Here is a 16,611-nt window from a genome sequence, read left to right on the forward strand (position 1 = left end):
TGACATGGTTACTGAGAGGAGGATGAGACGGGGAGGATCGGGTGGATGGAGAGCGATGTATCCGGTACGTGCAGTGCACGTCTCCTGTAGGCAGTTAGGTGGTTCTTTATGTTCATGATCCATACCCACTCCTGGCAAATTAAAAGGTGTTGAGATCTGATTGCTAGCCTCCTAGCAATTTAAGCTATACCACTGACAGCTTATATGGACCCAATAAATAAATTATCCCTTTATACTTTACTATAGGACCAGAGGACTAATTTAATTTTAGTAGCACTTCTCTCATTTAAAAAGAAAGATCTGACCCATAATTACATCTTTTATGTTCGTTTGGAGCTCCCAGAGCATCCCAAATATAATGGAGCCCTTCACCGTCACGGAACTGCTTCCCACAGACCCATCACATTTAATGGCACAGTTGCTTTGCAGGCAATCCTGGGCTTGCTGTTGTTGGTTTCAGTACTCGGGTCAACTACAGGGTAAGTGAAAAATGCAATAGAGTACAACTGTGTGCTTTACTAACTGTATGTGTCAATGGGTGATCATCAGTTGCGATATACATCTGATTTGTTTGTTTCTGACATGCTGAGAAAGTACAACAAGCATTCATAAGAATGATAAAAAATAGTTATTTTAATAAAAAATACATTTATATGTAAATATTTATACATTTTCAAAATGGCAGAACTATGTCACAATCAGACACCCAGGAAAATAATTTGTACAACCATTCAGAACAAAACACTTGAGACACAAGGCATTACAGGCTGCAGAGAAAGGACGAAAATACAACAAAGCACAGACAAAAACAAAGGCAAATGCTGGGTGACATCACAAGGTCATTTCAGTACTTTTACAACAGCAGCTTGGTACATATCAAAATGAGGATCAGGTAAGACTGAGACAAGGTTTCACTTTCCCCCTAATAACTCTCCAATCAAGGGTATCAAATACGCAAAAGGACACACACATACAATTCCTTGCCATCAATGGAAGCAAGTTGGTGGTTGTTCTGGAGATGGAAGCAGCGTTCTTGTTCAGTGTCCTGTCGAGGCTATTTGGTCAAGTCAGGAAACATAGAGAGCCCTTCCATGCACACAGAGGAAGTGAGACTGACAAACACAAACACACACACACACACACACACACACACAGGTCACTGCATTTACAGCGGGCAGGCAATGCTATCTTCTACTCAGAAGTGTTCAGCACGGACAATCATTTCAGCCATTTTCTACAGAAAATGTGAACAAAGACGCACACACACACAGACACACACACACACAGAGACACACACACACACACACTCAGAGCTGGACGGCTCAGGAAGCTGAGGAAGCCAGGCCGGTCCGTTTGTCAGAGCAGAGCAGGGCGGCAGGTTAGCGGAGCGCCGGCACCATCGGCGCGGCCCCTCGTTCACCTTCCCCAGCAGAATAATAGCAGTTGATGAGATAAGATGGAGGCCTCCACGGGTCAGCGCAACCTCCTCTCCCCAAGAGCTGACATTTAAACCCACCAGGAGGAGAGCGCACCGGAGGCAGGGCTAAAGCTACTCGCACACAGAGCATGCTAGGCTAGGCATCATTGCAGAGGTTGTTGGGGGGGGGGGGGGGGGGCATTTGTGGGATTCACTGAGAGTGTAAATATAAAAGTAAAGTCAATATAACAGTTATTGAGACAGGTAAGGCTATGTAATGAGGGAAACAGACAGCCTCTTGTGCAACAGCAACGAAAACTAAAGTGAACAGCTCGTTTGTAGTCGTAATGATTATTATTGTGCTTGGACATACTTCGGTAGAACATACCAATAGAACAATGCTGGCATTTGATCTGTGCTTTTGTGTACAAATATTAATACTGCAAAATAGGAAGAGCAACCCTAAGTAACCGAGGAGTTACGATTGGCAGGTGGGGGGGGGGGACATGAAGCAAGGGCGTGAGAGGAGGAGTTGAGAGTTGGGAGATGTCGGCGCCGAGAGAGAGAGGAGTGCATCAGGTTACAGGAGCAGCGTGGAAACAGAGCACAACACGGAGCACAGTCCAACAGACAGGCTCCTCACATACAAAATCACACCAAATAAAAACGTTTCAACGTTATAACTTAACACTTCCATTAGACTAGCGTCGTCTTTTGCACAATACACCAGATAAATTGTCGTACTTTTAAAAAGACAGATGATCAGAACGCATACGATGCAAATAAACTCAAAACCAAAGATTACCTTCACATATTTATATATGAACAGACATACTCCTATAAATCTCTGTAAATCTCTCTCCTGCAGAACATGTACATCTCTGAAAGGCAGGGGAAAAACAGGTCAAATCAAGTGGACCAGCTGTTCTGGATTTCAGTACTAATCTCCTCCCGGGACCAGAAACTGGGCTGGTCAAACTTTGCTTGGTGCCGGAGCGCAGCAGAGCGCCGACTGCCCTGCAGCAGGGGGCCGGACTCAGTGGGGGAGACTCTTGACACACACAGAAGAACACACCCGACAGTCGCAGCAGTACCCCTCTCCCCCTCTCTCTCTTGCTCTCACACACACACACACACAGACACACAGACACACATACAGACACACACACACACACAATTGTGCAGAGTGAACCAACAGCCTTGTGAGGGAGGGAGGTGGCAGGCAGTGTGCTGGATGGTCATCCTCTGATGCTCGCGGCGGGGTAGGGGCACCCCAAGTCCAAACGTCTCGTGCTGGCGGCCCACGCCGGCCAGCGAAGAGAAGACAGCCTCACAGCAGTGGCCGCCTCCGGCAGGTTGGGACCACATGGAGAACATGAGGGGGGACACGACCCCACCATTCAGTCTGGAGGATCGTCATCGCCTGGACATGGAAAGAGACAATTCCGCGGCGTGAGCCAATTTGAAGAAACAAACAACCATAAAACCCATGAATGGCACTATTCTGTATCCTATCTATTGGATTCTTCCGTATAATTCTCCTTAATCTCTCTCTTTTCTCCTTAAATCCCAAATGCCTCCTCGGAGACCAGTGCTTAGCGTCAGCGCCACAAACCTTCAAGAGCGGGTATTCAATAAAGATGAAGGCATTAGCCTGTGTGCTGTGCAATTTACTTGTCTGGACATTTACCGCTTCTCCCATTTGTACGTCTACAGGCAGTGGGCCGGCAGGACGGGCTAGTTGGTTTGCTTGTGAGGAGAACTGTGTCTATGTTGTGTCTGCGCTGAGGTGCTCATTATCGAGGCGATCGCTCAATAACTAGCGGCTGCTGCCATGTCTAGACTGGAGAACATGGCTGAGGGGTACTGATGTGCAAAACACCACACAATTCAACTGCATGAGTTATATTGTCTGGGTAAACGCAGCTTCCAACAATTTACTACTACACCTACCATTTGCACAACTGGACATTCAATATCGTCAAGATTGATCTGGTAAAATTTTTACAGGGCTTCTAACAAGCACTTGAGACACTAAGGGCCTTGTTTTGATGGTGGAAATGGCTGGCAGAAACGGCTTTTCTGTCGCCACGGGTTGACGAGCAGGCAATATATAAAAAAAATGTTCCACAGAGGCGCCGTAGATTTCATATTACATCTTTATCTTGCTTTCTGCAACCTATATTTCCCCTGCAACAGTGATCATGCGCTGACGTTTATACCAGACACTTTCACATCAAAATAGGGCCGTAAGAGTTTAATCCTCATTTCAAAACCCTTTCTACTGCTGATAATGATACACAAGGCCACGCGTTATAGTTATCATGAAAAGCAATGGGGCAATTGTGGCTGACTGTGAAAGAATGGCTCAACAAGTGTTATTTGAGATGTTATCAGGCAATACTTCCCTCGTCTGGCTGAGCCAGAATTATTTTAGAATCGGGACAATTGTAGTGTGGTGGAAACATTTGAAATGTTAGGAAAATTAGTGTTTTGTTTAGGTAGCCCTTAAAGTGATAAAGATTCCAGCAGATGCTGCGATGCTATTGACAAATTGTGGGTAGCTTTGATAAGGATAAGGAATATCAACATAATTACTGCGGCTACCTTCTGCTCCCACCCCGAATATTTAACAAAGTTCCAAGGTTACACCCGTTCCCTCAAGACTTCTCTGCTAGATCTTCTGTAATATATCCCCACAGTTTGCTTCAGCCAGACAACACAGAATCTTGGACTGCATAATCAATCACACAGTTATTTTTTCTAATGTTCTCCATCCCAATTATATCCACTATAGTTCAGTATCTGAGGGCAGAGCGAGTCAAATGATCAAGGATCAAGGATTTACTATTTCATACTTTGTAAAATATGCAGTGAAATGGCATTTAGCAACTCAACTTTTCCCGGGCAGAGTTTTCCTGAGGCATCACTGACTACTTATAAGGATAAAGACTATTGATTTAGACAAATTTAATAAATAAATTGAGAGAGAGAAGGGGGTAAAAAAAAAGACCCAGAGTGTGTGCACCGTGTCTGTGAGGCCTGAGCTTGCTCATGATCCTTTTGCGTTGCGCCACGTCTTCCTAACGTTCCCCGCAGCTCTTGAGCTGAGCTTGAGTGCTCAGGACAGCAGGTCTGGAGCAGCGCATGGACTAACACCAACCTTTGCTTCACTGCACCGTAGGAGTCCAGCAGCTGCGTGCTCGCCATCTCCAAGTTCCAGTCAAACATCTCCAGGAGGTTAAGACATTCCACTCGGGACTTCAGCCCCAGGCAGAAGAGTTGTTCCACCTGTACAATGAGAGAGAGAGAGAGGGGGAGAAAGAGAGAAAGAGAAAGAGAAAGAGAAAGAGAAAGAGAAAGAGAAAGAAACCACAAATGGGAGAGGGCGGGGGTGAGTAAAGCATTTTAGACAAGGTCTTTGAGTGCATTGAGTGAATGCTTGCCTATGTTGACTAGGAAGAGCTGAACAACTCATTCAAGTCTGTATGGACTATAATGTATTGACCTCTTCCCAGATCAACAAAGCCAACATCTAATGGGACAACCGGTCTCATTAAATACAACCACACAGTAAGATCCAGTGACTATGAACCCAACCTCATGCCAGAAGGCCTTATCTTGAAACACATCTGATGTAATGCCAATAGAGTAATGGCCTTCTCCATTGTGCAAGTCCAAAGGGCAAGTGAAACCATCAATGTCCACTGGTGTCAATGTGAGACCAGTCGATCTAGTCTCTCAGTGGTGAGCAAACAGTCAATGTTGGGCTACACACTTCCTATACAACCAAATTTGGATAAATGAGAGATATCTTCACTTTTAATAGGGATGGGGGGAGGGGATGTTCACACTATTAGTCAAGATCACCCCGCCTCCATGCTAGCAAAATAATAAGCTACATATCTTGCACTGCAGAGAAAAGCAATAAAAGAGCCTGTTCAAAACAGCGATTCATCAAATACATAACCTCTAGAGACAAAACCTTCCCCCTGAGACAACAGCATCACAACAGTCAAAGAAAAAAAAAACTCTTATTAGTCATGATGTACTGATAAATCTGATGTCGTTCAATTCAAAGTAATGTCAACATTTACCTCCTACGAGACAAACAAACTTCCCTGCTCAGGGACGTAACAGAATAATGAATAATGAATAATGAATAAAGATGACATAATACGTTATCTGAACAGCAGAGGAGAGACATCACAACTTCAAATCTGGGATGCATTCTCTCCTCTGTCTCACTCAATCTACTCACAGGAGTAATGCCACACCACATGACCCAGAACCTTTTGGACAGAATTAAGATTGGGGGCAGACAACCGAACAACCCCTGCTATAGACAATGCATCTGGCATTGATCAGCGCAGTGGACCAGAACAGTCCAATGACCCGTCTGACATTTTAAAGGACACCAGAAACTTAAGTGATGGTAGGCTGCAAAGTGCAAGGTCCAGTTAACACATATGCTGTCTGATGCAAATTAGAACAACTTCGTACAGCCACGCACGACAAGATCTCTTCTGACCGCAAAGACACCATGTCAAACATGAACAAAATATATAAAATGACAAAAGGCATTTCGCAGGACGAACACACCCACCCGTTACCGTTACATAAGAAACATATACATGTGACAGTCCACATCTACCTATCAGAATGTTTTTTTTAAAGAATCACATAAGTACAAAATAGAGAGACTTATAGATAGTGACGGATAACCCCATCATTGTAAACAAAATATCTCTACGTTTATTACGTTAAGTGTATGCCAGTGAACTAGCATGATGCTACTCTCAACAGTAGGTTGCTTAAAGCAGTCGGCTGTCAACATACAGGGAACAGTTGACCGATCACAGTATTTGCAGTCTGCATCACATTTTTTTAATACTTTTTTGGAGGTATGTCATGCGACACAGGAGGGCTTGGAGGGGGTATACAGTAACACACAGGGCTCTGCGGGGCTACGCCTTCGATTCAACACAGAAGCATTAAACTACCTTAAGGGCTGTTTACACCAAGAACGATAACTATAATGATAACCATAAACAAATATTGCTCACAGTAATATGAATGACGGCCGTTCACACATGAGCTATAACAACGACATGAAGAACGATATTATTGGGAATCACTTTCAGACCGATAAATAGTTAACAAGCCAATAAGAACCCATCAAATGTGATTAACATGAGGAGAGACTTTTCTTATCGTTGGTCAGTGGACGCTTTTAACGTTATGGTTATAGTTGTTGTTACTGTTCTTGGTGTGCATGCCCCTTTATTGCAGCACCCTCCTTATTCCAGTCGGCTGAAATATGGAGCCTTTTTTTAATCAACAATGTGGTTTCAATTTGTGAGCATTATTTATTCATTTCACGTTCAGATCACATAATGATTTCCCTCAACACCTGTCAGTGTGCACTCAAAGCCCTCTCTCTCTCTCTCTCTCTCTCTCTCTCTCTCTCTCTCTCTCTCTCTCTCTCTCTCTCTCTCTCTCTCTCTCTCTCTCTCTCTCTCTCTCTCTCATGAAAGGATCTGATGACAATTCAGTTATAGCACACTTTTGATTAAAAATAAGAAAACACTAAAGTGGTTCCCTCTAGTCTAAACCTAAAGACTTTGGACACAATAAGAGAGTGCTACAACCATGCAGCTCTACATGCATGTTACAGTATGTGCAGCTGAATTGTTGATTCGGTCAACCCTCAATGTGGTAATTGACATTATGATAATATTCTGTAAACACACAATTGGTCTTGGTTTGCAACATTTTCATATACAATTATATGTGTATTGGATTTTATGTTTTTTTTTTATAAGCAAAACAAGATGCCTTATCACCTGTAATATACTGCAGACAGGGACATGTATACCGTTAGACGGTGCTTGTAATTAATGTGCATACATTTGCAATAGGGTAAGGGAGCACTCCTATCAGCAGTATGTCTGCTCTGTAGTTCACAGAGGAGGCATCTGCAGTATCACTGTACCCCAGTGTGTCCATAGCCAGCGGTCTCACCTTCAGGTAGTGCACGGCCTTCTGCACGTTCCAGCCATGATTCTGTAGGGCCGCCTGGCACTCCTCTATGGTCACCCCGTGCACAGCCTCCTGCACCTGAAACCCCCGAGAACAGACGCACGCAGGCCATCACTGACACAGGCCCCGCTCACCACTGAGTCCTGACACACAGGCCTGTAGGAGAGGGACATCAACTGCACACAGGCCTGTAGGAGAGGGACATCAACTGACACACAGGCCTGTAGGAGAGGGACATCAACTGCACACAGGCCTGTAGGAGAGGGACATTAACTGCACACAGGCCTGTAGGAGAGGGACATTAACTGCACACAGGCCTGTAGGAGAGGGACATTAACTGCATTCCCCCTTTTGTGTTGTCTGACTGATCAAGACGGGTGTTGAGAGTAAGTCTCGACTTCAAGCAACTAGAAATTATAATTCTGTCTGATTTCTATTGCCCTCTACTGACAAACACTGACAACAGCGTGCATTCAACTGGGATAATAGCCCAGATTGATGTGTATTGTGGAGATGGAGAATTTGATAGCTCTCATAAATGTTATTCTGAGTCCTGAACACTTGAAATTGCCAATAATTCAGTGGCACGACATTCAGACATCTTTTCTATACTACTGTGTTAAGAGGATAAATCAGCAGATCTTTTTCTACTCTTTCAAACACACTAGGCACACATTTTCCAAAAGTAGTCGTTACAACAGAAGGTTTTTTTTTAATTATGCAATCAGAGGTGTTTCTGGATATGAGGCTCAGGACAGAAACAAAACTCCAAATTGCTCTTCAAGGTACACTTTAACCAGACAATCTGCATTTTGCTTCATCAGCAATTGATGATTCCTGTTTTCCATCCTCACTATACTATACTAGGCTACAGAGACCATTTGAGTGAGCTCAGGCATTCACTACCACACAGCAGGGCTGTACGCTTAGCTTTTTCACTAGGAGCACAGTGCTCCTAAATGAACAGAAAAAAAATTAGGAGTGCTATGAAATTTCATCACCACCTTGTGGATTAACAATGGGATGGGATGTCAGTTAAGTTCATATGCGAGTCAAGGCGACTGACCCAATACTCTTGGCAACAGCGGAGTTACCAGGACAATATCTTTAGGGGGGCAACAAAAATGGGTGCAAAAGGTATCAGCACAATCTTTAAGTGTAGGCCCACTGGCAGACACACAGGGTCCATAGCCTAGACCATAGACTACATAGGCTATATAAAAATGTGGTAGTAAACCAGGTGGATGAAATAATACCATATGGGTTCCAATCCCCAATGTCATTTGTAGTAGTATTGTAGACCGATACAACACACATTCAATTCAACACACACACACACACACACACACACACACACACAAGTAGTCACCTGTCGGACGCGGTCGGTGGTGGTCCCGGCGGCCGGCCCCTCGGTGCCCAGCCTCACCAGGCCGAGAGAGCTCTTCACCGTCCCTCTGCCCGCGCCTCCGCCTGCCAGGGTGCTGTTGTTGTTGGACGAGAAGTTCACCTTGAACTCGCCCTGCTGCAGCTGCTGGGGCTGGGGCTGCAGTTGCACCATGGGCCTGACGGTGGCGGTGTTGAGCTGCCGCCGTTGCTCGTCCGGCCCGTCCGCCTCCTTCAGGAACTTGTCGTAGCGGTCCAGGTAGGGCGGCCGCTCGGGCAGGAGGTAGTAGTGCGTGTTGCTGACCTTCTTGCCGTCGCGCACGATGGGCAGGATGCAGGGCCCTTTGCCCGCCTCCTTGTCCTTGCCCTGGGCCTGGATGACCTTGGGTGCGGCGTACTTGGGGTCGGAGGCGAAGCTCTGCGTGGTGGGCATGAGTTTGCCCGGGGAGGTGGAGAGGTAGGTGGAGCCAGTGGTGCTGGCGGCGGTGCCCAGGGCCAGGCCTCGGAGCTGGGGGGAGCCCACGAGGAGCGCGGGCATGGGGCTGGGGGTGCGCGAGCCCGGCTGCGAGAGCGGCTCCCGCGGAGGGATCTGAGGCGGGCACTCCTGCTGCTCGTCGTCGGCCGGCACCTCGCCGGACCAGCGGGCGAAGTCCGTGCCGCGTTTGATGGGCAACGGGCGCGGTGGGATGGGGACGCGCGGCGGGATCTGGGGTCGCTCGTCGGAGCCGGCGGCGGACAGCACGATCTGCCGGTGGACGTCGGGGCTGGGGCTCGTGGCGGCGCTCGGAGCGCCCGTGCCCCGGGGCACGTTCAGCCTCCTCATGCACTCCTGCTGCAGCTCCTGGAAGATCTCGGCCGACTGCGAGAAGTTGGAGCCCTGGGCGTGCCGGCTCGGCAGGAAGAGGTTGTCCTCCACGCGGCTCGGCTCGTCCGCGCCCTCTCCGCCGGGCGAGCCGCCGTTGTGTCCGTAGTCGTGACCTTGACCCTGACCCGGCTCGTCGGGGTCCATGCCGTTGATGGAGCTCACCTCGATGTCGTCCTCGTCCTGGGCCACGTCGTCGTACGCCGGCGGCGGGGGCAGGGGGCGGGCGTCCCAGTCCACCACGGGGGTCGGGTGCAAGGGCCGGGGCAGAGACCGCGACGGGCTCTGAGGCGGGGTCCGGTCCAGGAGGGACTCGGCCTCCAGGGCCAGCTTGGCCAGAGAGGCCACGTGGGCGTCCATGACGGGGGACGGCGACGGCGTGGCGGGGGGGAACTCCTCCCCAAAGTCTATGAGCGACACCTCGGTGAACGGGCCCCCTCCGGGCGTCCTCACTCCGTACGGGGAGCGCTCCCCAAACTTGGTAGCCGCGACCCACGCGGCTGGTTTCAGCTTGAGGCCCTTCACCGCGGGCTTTTTCAGGGACAGCTTCCTCAGACCTGACACGCTCACATCATCGTCCTCCGCCACGGCGTCGTAACAGGGCTCTACAGACGCGCACGAAAGAGAGAGAAAGAGACAGGCAGATAGACAGATAGATAGATAGATAGATAGAGAGAGAGAGAGTGAGAGAGAGAGAGAAAATAAAAATCACATCTCTCAACTGGCTTAGGGATGACAAGCAAGTAATAGCGGCTGTACGTAAAAGTGAGTGCCCTTGCTCCAGCTGAGTGACTGTCATTTTCCTCCCATGTGGGGCAGCTATGAAAGGCCTTTTGAAGAACACCACAATTATCACAACAGACATTTATCACTGTGACAAGGCCATGATAGCCTGAAAACCATTACAGCAAAGGGTTATCCAATGTAACAAGTCACTCAAGGTGCCCCACGGTATAGGTTATTCGCTATACTGCAACTATAGCACTCTGCTAAAAGCAACTAGTCGGAGATGGACTGTCAGCTGGATTCGTAAAACCACCACTTATACTGCCATATATAATGGTGCACTAGAAGATCTATTGATAAAGCATGGCATTCACAGTGCTGAGGCTGAGGTTTCTTTTTAAAGGCTCAAAAAAGTGAGCTTTAGTGAAAAGCAATACGAGTGTGGAAAGACAGTTACTACAGAGACATGTATGTGTGTGGGAATGCAGTATACCAGAGCGCAAATTGAACTGATTTTTATTCATAATCATTAGCCAATTTAGCTCTAAATTAGCCGTGCTTCACAGCATGCAAATGATGGCCCTGTCCGAAACTAGTCCCAACCCACTCGCCCTCGGTTGCAGAGTGCACTCGGGCGGGAATCATCCTCACAGCTAAATTAAGTTCCATTGATTAGCTAGCGCTGAGAGAAGAATACCACACTCAGCTTTGGAACGAACTTCACACTCCCCAGCGGAAACAGAGTATCACAGAACCATGGATCTCTTTACAGGTGTGCCCTACTCACATGGAACTAACATTCTGAAACGTCCTCCATGACGTGCGGCATTAATTGACACACACTCTCGACGAGGAGGCATTGGTGTTCACTCAGCATTGGAGGGTTTATAGCACACTACCACTTGACAGTAATTATTTCGACTGACTCGACATGAATGCGCAAAGTGCACGTAGCTACGTAGAGGGCAAAGTTACTTGTTTCGGCAAGGGCCAAATTGTTGCTTCACGACTCTTTCAGATGTGCCACTGGCCTCAAAGCTGCAGAGGGCCTGATGCTACAGTACATAGCCCAGGGAACTTACAGTAGGTATGAGGTATGGGACTGGATTACACAATAGACCTACAGAAGAACACACACTTACACTTATACTGACACTTACTCACTCTCTCACACACACGCACACGCACACGCACACGCACACGCACGCACACACGCACACGCACACGCACACGCAAAAAGAGAAACAGTGTGAGAGTGAGAGAAGGAGGGATGCGAGGAGAGAACAGAGGGGGAAGGAGCAGTGGCTAGCCTGCACTTAGGGCCAGAGGCCACACTTACTCTGGACCAGCAGACACGGCTGGGGGGGGCGAGGGGGAGGCTCCTCTGTACCACACATCACCCCCCAGAAAGAGACGGACAGAGAGAGAGAGAGAAAGAGAGAGAGAGAGAGAACACACCACCACCCAATATGAGACAGAGAGAGGGAGAAAAAGAAAGAGAAAAAGTGGCAGAGAGAGCGAGAGACAGAGACAGAGAGAGAGAGAGAAAAATAAGTGTCAGAGAGAGAGAGAGAGAGAGAGAGAGATGCCACCATGTGAGGCCAGCCATGTGCAGAAAGATAGATGGCAGATTTTCATTGAGAACGACAGCAGAAATGAGACGGACAAACAAAGACAAAAAGAGAAAGAGAAAGGAATGTTAAAAAGGAAACCAAATGATGCATTCTCAAAGGTGGTCAAATTAGGTACTGAAGCGGCATGCAGCAATTGTGATGAATGGCCTGCAGCTCTTGGCTGCATCTGAGAGCAGTAAAAAGAGGCTTTGCACAAACGCCAGGGGACTCACTTCTCGCTCTTCCAGGGAGCTGTGTGGGTCTGGCTGTGTTCAGGTCCAGGCCCAGCACATCTGGTGGGTCCATCGGGTTACTTAAATACAGACTGAAAAGACACACACACACACACACACACGCACACAGAGAGAGAGAGAGAGAGAGAGACATACTCATTAGTGCTTTACTGTATCAGTAAGGTCTGTAATGATGAACCAGATGAAGGTAATGTCTTCTGTGGAGAATCACACCCATTGACTTTTCCCAACGTTTCTGTGCATGAAGTAACATCCTGAGAGTGGCTCTACATTCAACAGTAAAGTATGATTCTGAGGTAAACTGTTCTTGAGCTGCCCTCTAGTGGCCATTCATCCCTTCACTCTCCAGCTGTAACCCAAACATGAGTGTTCAGGACAGTACATTACACAGACTGTTGAAGAGCAAGGTTAATACATGTCAGCTCTGATTACATCCACTGAACACTGCTGGTTGGATAACATAGAGATGCTTTGAGGTTCTAGTTTATGCCTGAAATCAATGTCTATAAAATGTCCTTGTTACACGTGAGAAAACACAACAACCTTGGGCACAGCGAGAGTGACCCTCCACAGGGGCCTTGACACACACTGACCACTTCATCTGTCCCGCTGGTTACCAGCTGTAGCATAATACAATAGGCAGACAGAGCTGCCATCTCACAAATAAAGCAGATGGAGCTGACATTGCTCTTGTAGGGAGACTATAACTTGACCTGGCCTCACTATTACTAAGCCAATGACAGCCAGAGGGTTAGACAACATCGGACAATATTAACATGTATATGTAACATGACAAAAACATGGGCCTATCTGCCTTTCTTGTGACATCTTGGTTCAGATGAACAGCATCTAAAACACACCTGTCAAATACGGCCCGCGATGTAATTTTATATTTATATGGCCCCCTACAGTAGATAATATCGAATGTCTATCAGAACTGGCCTGCCGGTATTTCGCATGCAGCGTTAATATTGCAAGTAGTGCAAACCCTGACGAGGCATTCGCCTTACACTATACTGAAATGTAAAGGGGCCCAGCGTGCCAGTAGCTATTCTGGTAGGCTCAGACACTCTGAGGCAGGCATTTCTTTCTTACGTGCATTGTGAGACATGCGTTTTGTTTGGAGCGGCATAACAGTATATAGGCTATCTAAAGATCTTCGGTTTGGTTTGGGATTTAATTTACTTTTGGACTGTCTGATTATGTTGCTAAATGCTGGGACTGATGGGCACTGAAATCTGGGGGGTATTTGATGGTTCACTCACTCCGGGTGTCAGGATTTCCACCAGTTATTTCCGAGACAAGTTGCTTTCAGTCATTCATTGAACGTGGTGCTATAATGGAAACCTTGCGTAGCACAAGCACTGATCTACAGTATAAAGAACACTTCATTCGAGGCTCGGCATAAATACAATCAAATTATTTGAGGATTGCTTACAGGCATAGCCTACAGTACTTAGCGCCGACTTCACACAGCGATTTGCCCACTTTCATGCCCAAAAGTTTGAACTGCTCAGTAATCCGTAAAATATTGAATATGTCCGGCCCTTGACTTGGACCTCATTTTTTTTTCCGGCTCAGTGTGAGTTTGAGTTTGACACCTCTGATCTAAAAGATTGGCTGTAGGGTACCTCTGCACACGTCTTCTTCCTCTAGACCAGGAGTGCTCACCTGAGTGTGACCCAGGTAGCACCATTCTGACTAAGACGCAACCTGAGGACCACTGCCAATCTACCAGCCCTGTACTGTACATTACATACAATAGTAGTGGTCACACTATTATAGGGATCACATGCAATACCTTCACTGGCCACCAGGGAGCCACAGTTGAAAACCTCTGCTCAAGACAGAGAACAAATTAAGTGCAAGTGTGTGTGTTTGTGTGTGTGTGTGTGTGTGTGTGCGTGAGTGTGTAAGGTGACTCTGTGCGCTCCTCACTCGTCAATCTTGTCGGGCGCGCCCCAGCAGCGCTGGGGGTTGGTGTCCCCGTGGCCCGTGTGAATGAAGCTGTTCTTGAGAGGACGACTGATGTCATGGGCTGACAGGCCGGCCACCGAGGTCACCGTGTTCCTGGGGAACTGACCCATCTTCAGCGACCGCTTGTTCTGACCCCTCCACCAGTAGTTCTCAGCTCTGGACACACACACACGCACGCACATGCACACGCACATGCACATGCACACGCGCACACACACACACACACACACACACACACACACACACACACAGGTCATTCAAGAGGTACATTTATTGCTGCTATTCCAGAGCTGAAATCACTCCAAATGAGATACTAATGTAATAATAAATATCCACTGTGTACGTTATCAAAATACACTCACACACCTGCCCTCAATGATGGTGATGACGTCATCCATTTGAATCTGCAGCTTGTCTGGCTCATCGAAATCTTGAAGAGCTCTCATATCTGTTGGCATGGTCTTTGGCAGGTAAAGCGCACACACACACACACACACACACACACACACACACACACACACACACACACAGTAAAGCTAAAAGGCCTTTTCATAGTCATGCCAAATAAACAAAAACATAGCACATTTCTACAGTATATGAACAAATTCACTCACTCTGATTGACTCATATTAATGCATGATAGTGAATACACAAAGCACCATGCCCTGAGTTAAACATTCATCCTCAAGGCAGAATCTGCTCAAATATTAGCCACTGCCCTTTAACACAAAGACACACACACACACACACCTTACCTCCACCAGAAACTCTCGCAGGGCTACAAAGGTGGGTCTGTCATCAGGCTTGGGGGCCCAGCACTGCAGCACGACGTTAAAGATGTCCTGAGGGCAGTCCTCTGGCTTAGGCAAACGCTCCCCCTCCTTATCAATCTTATGGAGGATCTGTCACACACACACAAAATGCCAATATCCTGTCACTGTGAGTCAGACAGTAACACATGTACAACACCATAATCCATACTCTCTGCAGCTGGAGGAGTGTTCCCCTTGTGTTCTGTACATACAGTAGGGAGTGGGCACCAGTATTTAGTCATGTACTGCAGCTGTGAGAGCTTGCAAGTGTGTGTGTGTGTGTGTGTGTGTGTGTGTGTGTGTGTGTTGTTTGAGTTACCTGGCTGCCATTGAGGCCAAGCCAGGGCTCCTGTCCATGCGTGAACATCTCCCACAGTGTCACTCCAAACATCCAGGTGTCAGTGGCGTGAGAGAAGGTGCGCGTCTTCAAACTCTCAGGAGCACACCTGTCATACACACACACACACACACACACACACACACACACACACACAAACAGAAACAAACACACAAGCCAGTGAGAAACTGTTCTCACTCAGGACACCTGCTGGGACAATACATTTAACAAAAACATAATTTTCTTTAAAAAATGAAAGTGGATAGATACTTCACAGAGGAATATGTGCCGCACACACACACACACACACACACACACACACACACACACACACACTTATTCAGTTCATTTCTTTTCCACATAAATGCACAGAGAGAGAATCACGCTTCCACACACTCACACACACACACTATCTTCCACACATCTCCCCCTTGCATGCTGTCCCAGCCCCCGCACTGACCAGGCGAAGGGGACCTTGCGGTGCTCCTGCATGACGTAGTGGTCGTCGTTCTGGGGCAGCGCCCGCATCAGGCCGAAGTCGCCGATCTTGACCTGCTCGCCGGAGGCCAGCAGGATGTTGCGCGCGGCCAGGTCGCGGTGGATGAAGCGCCTGGACTCCAGGTAGGCCATGCCGTTGGCGATCTGGATGGCGTACTGGCACAGCGTGGAGATGAGGAAGTGGCCCTGGTGCTTACGCAGCCGGTCCAGCAGCGAGCCCAGAGGGGCCAGCTCCGTCACCTGCAGGGAGAGGGGGGGGGGGGGGGATGGAGGGAGGGAGAGAGAGAGGGAGGGAGGGAGGGAGGGAGAGAGAGAGAGAGAAGGGGTTGAGGCAGAGTAGAGGACAGGACAAAAAAAGGAAAACGTTTCGGTTTAGGTGAGAAAAGTTTCAGATTTCGAAGTAAGAGAGTCGGGAAGGGTGCGTGTGTGTGTGTGTGTGTGTGTGTGTGTGTGTGTGTGTGACTGTATTCTTAGCGTCCCCTTTCACAGTTCCACAGTGCCACAGTGCCCGGGGGGGCTGAGATGTGAGATGTGCGGAGATTGATGATGTTGGCTGGGCAGCTCACGGAGACAATGTCTACAGCCACCGGGCCAAAATAGCCCCCGCAGGCAGGCGACGGGACGGGCATGTCAGTGGACACCCTACACCTCCTAACGCCACTGCCAGTCTGCCACCCCCCTCTCACCCCG

At 48.0% G+C, this 16,611-nt stretch overlaps 1 protein-coding gene across 7 annotated transcripts in view; it reads right to left on the reverse strand.

The window, feature by feature from the left end:
• Positions 1 to 613: 613 nt before the first annotated feature.
• tnk2b (tyrosine kinase, non-receptor, 2b) overlaps positions 614 to 16,611 on the reverse strand; it is a 60,323-nt gene continuing 44,325 nt past the window's right edge. For 6 of the 7 annotated variants that reach the window (XM_062528435.1, XM_062528420.1, XM_062528428.1 and 3 more), the window contains 10 exons: positions 15,884 to 16,161; positions 15,406 to 15,532; positions 15,030 to 15,176; positions 14,641 to 14,735; positions 14,236 to 14,430; positions 12,277 to 12,368; positions 8,829 to 10,309; positions 7,442 to 7,537; positions 4,581 to 4,708; positions 614 to 2,840 (listed from right to left, as the gene is read on the reverse strand). In XM_062528435.1, coding sequence (XP_062384419.1) covers positions 2,834 to 2,840; positions 4,581 to 4,708; positions 7,442 to 7,537; positions 8,829 to 10,309; positions 12,277 to 12,368; positions 14,236 to 14,430; positions 14,641 to 14,735; positions 15,030 to 15,176; positions 15,406 to 15,532; positions 15,884 to 16,161 — 2,646 coding nt within the window. In that variant the 3' untranslated portion in view covers positions 614 to 2,833. Of the gene's footprint in view, positions 2,841 to 4,580; positions 4,709 to 7,441; positions 7,538 to 7,604; positions 7,713 to 8,828; positions 10,310 to 12,276; positions 12,369 to 14,235; positions 14,431 to 14,640; positions 14,736 to 15,029; positions 15,177 to 15,405; positions 15,533 to 15,883; positions 16,162 to 16,611 lie in introns of those variants that run through there. The other variant, XM_062528396.1, reaches the window with a different exon arrangement.

The sequence above is a fragment of the Sardina pilchardus genome, chromosome 2, assembly GCF_963854185.1.
Source record: "Sardina pilchardus chromosome 2, fSarPil1.1, whole genome shotgun sequence".
Taxonomy (NCBI): domain Eukaryota; kingdom Metazoa; phylum Chordata; class Actinopteri; order Clupeiformes; family Clupeidae; genus Sardina; species Sardina pilchardus.